Genomic DNA, 7,583 nt, shown 5'->3' with positions numbered 1-7,583 from the left:
GCGATGCTGTCGGGCTCCTCCGGCTCTCTTTTTGCTGCTCAGAAGCGCATATGCACTCTGATCACCACAGGTGTCGTCCGGGAACAGCACTGGGCTAGCAGATCGTGCTAGCCGGATGGGTAACGTTTCTACTGCGGTCAAGCACTGCCTGAGCTATGAGAGTTTCTTGCTGGATTATCCTTGGTTTCCACGGCTCCTGTGGGAAGAGAAGGTGGGGGTCTGTTTTTTGCATGTGCAAGATTTATACATGGCTCTAGGAAATACAGCAACACAGAGAGAAAAGCAATCGCGTAAAGCTCACCCCATAATGAAAGTTTTAATAAATGACCCTCATGTTACCCTCAACCAGTTATTTTCTTTCTTCTGTGAGACTTGAGACTTAATGACACTATATGCATTCTTTGTGACTAAAAAAAAACAAAAAACACATGATTTACTCTTCACCTCCACCAGAGCTCTCAAATATTGTTTTAAATTTGTGGTTAATTACAAAATGGTGCTTTTCATCAAGCCGCACAGGTTTTACGTTATCTATGCCAAACGGCATTGTTTCCCACTTGAAAACTTGCTTATGAGAACTTGCAAATGAGACATATGGCAAACTGAAGAATTTAATTTAATAATGTCAGGGTGGCAGGCCTATACCCTATAGTATACTATAGTACACTTAAAGAGTTCATATGGGATTGAAACTACAGTGAAAAAAAAAACAGCTACTGTATTACTTTCTCTCAAATTGTAATTATGCCTTGGTTCAAATTTTATGTAAATAATTGTTTACATAACTTTAAAATCATTACATGAGGTTATTTTAAGTTCATTTTAATCACATAGTCTTTATACGGTTCCCTGACAGGATTAGTGAGCAAAAGCACATACTGTATTTGTACACTAAATACTAAGTCTTCTTTTTGAGTAAAGCAGCAAAGACATTCTCTTGTTTGTGTACTCAGCCTAAGCAAAAGCTCCACTCTTCGACAAAATGGTAATTGAAATGGTTTCACATCACCATAATTTTCACCTAAGATAAAACTAAAAACAATTTTTAGTTAATGTATAATTTAGTTTACTTACTATAAATAAAGATAGGAATATTTGCTTTGAAAGATCTTAATGTTTATTGTGATGTCTTTTTTTTAAATGCATGATGGTTTCAATCATGTACTGAAAATAAATAAATAAATAAACATTTGATTATTTTAATTTGTACTGTGTGTTATTTGCTGTTTAGCCAAAGTGAACAAAACAGGTTTAAACTGGAAAATTAGATGTCTGATGTTTATTAGACCAATATAGAAATGCACTTTAAATACAGTAAATGACACAGTTGTTTCACTTTATTCAGCCGCTCTCCCAACTTTGGCTTAGCCTCTTGAAAATTCCACTCAAAGCTAGGGGCCAGAAATGTTTAAAGAAATACAGAGACTGCAAAAGTGTTTTGGTGTAATTTATTTTGTTGATAAGAAAATACTGCTTTAATGGATATATCTAGTGGGGCCTGTATTTCTGGTTTGAGCGGCGAGTTTGATTTATGAGTGAATTTAATAGTCTGTCCTAACTGCAGGCCTGGGGTGATAACGGGACAAACCGCAATGGTTCTCCTCCACCTACTGCTTAAAAAGAAGTTTGTTATCATTCCTTTCACACATCCATTTCCTCCCTCCATGACAGCACAATTAAATCAAACTCAGCTCTAAAGAAACTAGACTGTGTGCAGTTCCTCAAAGCAAGGGTTTCAGTATCAAGAGGCTGAGGTTTTATAGCCATTCAAATCTTCTATAAACACAGCATTGGCCCTTGGTAAAACAACTCCCCGGATTCAAAGGTTAAGCTTTGGTTTTACCATTGGAAGAGAGGAAATGCTCGTTTCCAATGCACATTATGTCATAAATGACCTGGCAAGGATCTGAAGACCAGATTCAAAACATGAAGTTGTAGGCACCATTTGACAGGAAGCACCGGACAGAGGATGTGTCTTAATCCACCTTTCAGATTTTCCATACAGCTCTGTGAAATTGTTTTATGATCTTTCCTTCCTCATTGTTTTTCAATTTACAGTGCTCTGAACTGCCAAAGCTTCCACTTTGTGTCAAAATTGTGGAGGTCGGACCAAGAGATGGACTTCAAAACGAGAAGGTAGAGATTTCACAATTCTAAAGTGCTTGTAGCATGTGGTTTAGCATGTTTATGGTTGGCATTCTGCTTTAAAAAAGCATCATAACAAACTCAAAGGCATAAATATAATGAGTGGCTGTGACATTTTTTGTTCAGTAATGACATCATTGGTGAGCACAAAACATACTATCAATAACATGTTTTAATCAGACACATCTTTAGCATGATTTAGTCAACATCGACTTTAATTGGAAAAACGTGCCTCTTCCTACATATTTGTCCACCATTGTACCTATACATACAATTCCATGCTATTTACAGCTGTAATGAGCACTATTGGTGGTAAAACACTAACAAAATTATTCCTTTTCACAGAAATTTTGATTACGGGGCAGATTATTGGTCAATAAAGACATATTATCACACATTTCCTTGCACATTACTATCTTATGACCTCAAAATACTTTTACCATAGTTACGTGATTTGTAAAATACAAAGCTCACCCGGTACAGCATAGCATTTGTGGAACACTCGGTCACGATTAAAGAGCTCGGTGGTTTATAGAAGCAAGCTAAAATGCCATGGTTGCTTCAAAATATGTTTTTAACATTATAAGTTAGGTTTAGGTCAGGGGTAGACAAGTTTGGTCCTAGACGGCTGCTGTTCTGAAGAGTTTAGCTCCAACCCTGAAAAAAAAAAAAAAAACCTTACCTGCCTATAGCCTCAGTAATCCTGAAGACATTGATTAGCTTCTTCAGGTGTGTGATGAGGGTTAGAGCTAAACTCTGCAGGACAACGGCTCTTTAGGACTTAACTTGCCTACCCCAGGTTTAGGTAATGGTTTAGTGTAGGTTGTGCATTATTTTGAAATGCGATAGAGCATTAACCTTTTAGTTCTACTCAGCGTTCATTTCATTTCAGAACTGCTGTGATGCGCTACACCAACCGTGGCACATTCAGCATCTGTTACATATAAAACGGACACTGTATATTAATGCCACTCACTGAAACGTGCAAGAAGCATTCTAATTTTGCAAAAGTGTTGCCACAGGCACATTTTAGCAGATACTGTCCTATTGTATAACAGTATTTTACTGTAAAATTACATTAAATGTAATTATATTTATTCACCGAATATAGTATGGAAACTTACTGTTAACCAGTTAACAGGGTTTTTTTTTACAGTCTTTTACTGTTAAAATCACAATCATTTTTACAGTGGAAAACTATTCATTAGGTGATGGTGGCAAATAAACTATTCATCTCAATAGAACAGTGCTGTTGTGGCTCACAGATGAACACGCTCCCTGGATGTGTTCATAGAAACCTAAGACATTTGATTAATTGTGTTTCTGCAGGAAATAGTGCCGACAGAGGTCAAAATCCAGCTGATAGACATGCTCTCTCAGACCGGGCTGCCCGTCATCGAAGCCACTAGCTTTGTGTCTTCAAAGTGGGTAGCACAGGTAATAAGGCGCAATTGTAATCCTCAAGAGCATGTTGGCTGATATCCTGTGGCTTTTCTATCCACACAAAACCACTGGATTTGGTATCCATGTCCAAAAACTGCATTTGCGCAAAGCCCTTTGGGATAAAGTTTGAGTATACATTCTTGTTGGTTTGCTTTTTGGTTTTTCAGATGGCAGACCACACTGCAGTGTTGAGAGGGATTAAAAGGTCTCCTGACGTTAGATACCCTGTTCTGACTCCCAATGCTCAGGGCTTCCAGGCAGCTGTAAGTAAATATTTGCATCATTTACATTTATTTACAAGTGGCATTTGCAATTTACCTTCCATGCCAGGTCAATGATGTTTTTCTTGTATAATAAACCACTTTATTTATGCATGCGCTCTGCCTACGCTTTCACTGCCCCTTTACTTTACATAAGAGCACGACCTTTACATCTTGTACCATTTATTTGTAAATGTTTAGCCCATTTCTGTTAATTGCTTTCCTTGCTAATCATGCAAGTTGTGCTCACAAGCCAACATCTATAAGCACAAACTTGATTAAATGTTTCCTGTTAAAGTTTGCAGCAGGAGCTACTGAAGTGGCAGTGTTTGGTTCCGCCTCAGAGACTTTTAGCAGGAAGAACATCAACTGCTCCATAGAGGAGAGTTTGCAGAGGTTTGAGCAGGTCATCTCTGCAGCCAAACAGGAAGGCATACCAGTGCGCGGGTGTGTTTCACAGACACCAGCTTTCTTCTATGTGTTTTCTTTGAGATTTAGGCCAGTGCTCATTATGTGCACTAGTATCAAAAGGAAATCAAGTCAACGCCAGGTAATGATGCCGAATCAGGATGACTGGACGAAAAGATTGTGATTAAACAAAGGGGTGAAGGGACGTATAGTGGATAAAGGACCGGTATCTGTATGTTTGATTACAGCCTTGCTTGGGACCAACCATGAGCGGCCTAATACAGAATTGACTGATTTTAGGGGACTATCCGTGAAACGGTTAAACATGCCAAAATGTGTCAATCGGAGCAATCTTATTGATAGTTGAAAGCATATTCAAAGTATCCAGAATTTTGAAGAAATTAAAGTGTCTTTCAATTTTTGCATAAATAAATTTCTCTCCAGATTTCTGCCCATAAGCTGCCACCGTTGTACCCATTTGCTCGACAGTCACCTGTACTGTGTCACTACTTAACTAGGACAGGAGCAAACATTTATGTTTATACAAGAAGATTCTGGGATCCATCTTTGGTGTAACATTGAGCAGGAAGAATATCAACTTTGACTGGAAACGATTGCAGCCTAACAGGAAGGCATGGCTGTGTGCCATAGACCCAGTATTTCCTTCAAGTAATAGGTCAGTGTTCATTATATGCACTTTCACACTTCAACACTAATTTTGAATGAGAATCTGACCAACAATCTGCCAATGATGCAGAAACCGGCAGACTGTGTTGCAGATTATGGTTACTCAAAGGGTTGTTGTTGCAAAGCAGATAAAGATCTGGACTGGTAAAGGGAAGGTTGTAGGCAAGGCTGTAACCTCATATTCAGGATTAGGGCTGACTTAACGTAACAGTCAACAGTATCGGCCATTGAAGCCCCCCTGGGAGGAACTTTGAGAATGACATTGTTTCGAAATTGGTTTTATGCTGAATTCTGCAAGTGTGGAATTTAGTTAATCAAAGTAGTAATAATAATAATAATAATAATGCCGTGGCATACTGGATCATGGTCTGAAGTAATTACTGGATAGCTGAAGGTTTGACCCTCTAAGACATTTTTTAATGTTCTGCAATGTGGATTGTTATGACTTTCCCTTCAGCTGAACTTGTATTGGTAGCTGAATGCTTAATAAAATAAGCTAAATAAAATTATTATGAAAAAAAAAATTTCAGGGTTTACCTCTGAGCTGCCAGCATAATGTCACTGAGTCAGACATTTGATCCAGGTGATTGTCCCTGTGCTTGAATGACTGCAGGACTGTAGTTTTCAGGAGCCATTCGTTATATATACAAGCTCCAAGACTGATCTTTGGTTGAACCAAAAGGTCAGTGGTTTATTTTATTGTACTTACAGCTGTTATGAGGTATCCCTGGGGGACACCATTGGCGTAGGCACCGCGGGCTCCATGGCCGAGATGCTGAGCGATGTGTTGACAGAGGTGCCCGTCAGCGCACTGGCGGTGCACTGCCATGACACTTACGGTCAGGCTCTGCCCAACATTCTCATTGCTCTGCAGGTGAGCAACATTACGGTGGTCACAATCATGAGGTACCTTGTTCATACATGCATGAGGGTTTGGGTGATATTGTAGCAAACCATCATATATGTCACCTGTAGTGTCATCTGTCGCAATAAAACATCACACTCTAAAAAATGCTGGGTTAAATACAACCCAGTGCTGGGTAAAATAGGGACAAACCCAGCAATTGGGCTGTTTTGACCCAGCGGTTGGGTTAAATGTTTAACCCAACCTTCTGGGTAGTAACCCAACCGCTGGGTCAAAACAACCCAATTGCTGGGTTTGTCCCTATTTTACCCAGCACTGGGTTGTATTTAACCTAGCATTTTTTAGAGTGCATGTGTGCACTGAACAAACTATATCAGGCCGTTGGACCAAAATATATATGAAAGTATGTGAATGCAAACAGGTCCTGCTACTCAAGCTCTTTTTGACCCATTGTTGCATTCTGAACACAATTTCTAATAACACAGTGAAACAAATTTTTACAAAAGATTAAGTTTAAAAACATTACTTCTCTGTACTAAACCTGTTTCATAATTAATGATAGAAGTTCTAAAATTTACCTGAGCTAAATATTTACCAAAATATTGATGCTACATGAAAATAAATAGTGCAGTAATAATTAGCAACACAGAACAATAAAAAATGTAAGTGAAACAATTGTTTTGTTACATTGTGTAATGCAACTCAATCTCATTCTATGCAAGGGACAGTATAGGAGTAAAATAGCATAAATTGTATTCTTCTACTGTCAGGTTCTCTTTCAGGTCAACTATTGCCATGGTGAAGAGACACTTGAAGAGAAAATACAATTTACAATATCAAGTCACCTTTATTTTATAGCACTTTATACAACAGAGATGGTTTCAAAGCAGCTTTACAGTATTAAACAGGAAAGGAACAGAATCGGTGATGCAAGCTTCAGAAAAGAGGCAAATGCAAAATTAAAGCAGCTGTAGCAAGACACTAGTGTCATTATTCAGCTCTAGGCAGTTCATTGTTGATTCTGTTCAGTTCATTAACTGTGTAAAGTTAATTCATTAGGAAACAAGTTCAATTCAGCTTGAGTCAGCTCAATGTTGATTCATTTCAGTTCAGTAACAGTGTTGACATTACATGCATGCATTTGGCATTTATTTGGCATTGACTTTATTTGGAAAGGCATGGATAATGGCTTATAAACGAACAACGAATTCTACCGAATAATAGGTCAAATGTTTGGCAGACAGTGTCACCCTTCATATTTGCTGGATAACAGGTGGGCCAGAGGACAGAATAATATTATGTAAACCTCTAAAACTACTATGCAATAATGAGTGTGTAAAGTGAATGTGTGTAAACTCTACGAATGAAATGAGCAGAGCATGAATGCAAATAAAATAGTTGTGTTTCCTTTTCTGTGTGTCTCTCAGAAATTAGAGCTTACCAAACAAAGATACTGAATCATATGCATGTTCTGCTATTTGATATGTCTATTTAAATGTTTTAAACCAGTACGATATGATACACAATATGTTTCTCTGTCTTAGTCTCTCCCAGGACTGGTCTGTAATTTATGCATTATTTATAATTTGTTCAGATTTGCATTTATATTATGCATAGTAAAAGTTGTTTCAGTCATTTTCAATCACTGAATATTTTCTTTCAATTTCCATGTGCTCATATTAGCTATTTTGAATGGAGTCCTCTTATTTTGGGAAGTTGTGGCCTAATGGTTAGAGAGTTGGACTCGTAACCCAAAGGTTGCGGGTTCGAGTCTC

The 7,583-nt window shown here is 38.0% G+C and overlaps 1 protein-coding gene across 1 annotated transcript in view; it reads left to right on the top strand.

The window, feature by feature from the left end:
* The window catches only part of LOC107712331 (3-hydroxymethyl-3-methylglutaryl-CoA lyase, cytoplasmic-like), a 19,183-nt gene continuing 11,600 nt past the window's right edge, over positions 1-7,583 (top strand). The window contains exons 1-6 of the mRNA XM_016517555.1: positions 1-211; positions 2,059-2,136; positions 3,475-3,582; positions 3,756-3,851; positions 4,147-4,361; positions 5,631-5,817. Of these exons, the coding sequence (XP_016373041.1) occupies positions 116-211; positions 2,059-2,136; positions 3,475-3,582; positions 3,756-3,851; positions 4,147-4,361; positions 5,631-5,817 (780 nt within the window). The 5' untranslated portion in view covers positions 1-115. The remainder of the gene's footprint in view (positions 212-2,058; positions 2,137-3,474; positions 3,583-3,755; positions 3,852-4,146; positions 4,362-5,630; positions 5,818-7,583) is intronic.

This window comes from Sinocyclocheilus rhinocerous, unplaced genomic scaffold (genome assembly GCF_001515625.1).
Source record: "Sinocyclocheilus rhinocerous isolate Xijiao unplaced genomic scaffold, SAMN03320098_v1.1 scaffold358, whole genome shotgun sequence".
In the NCBI taxonomy this organism is placed as follows: Eukaryota; Metazoa; Chordata; class Actinopteri; order Cypriniformes; family Cyprinidae; genus Sinocyclocheilus; species Sinocyclocheilus rhinocerous.
Note: the sequence above shows the minus strand (reverse complement) of the source record. Positions and strands in the feature narration are given on the sequence as shown.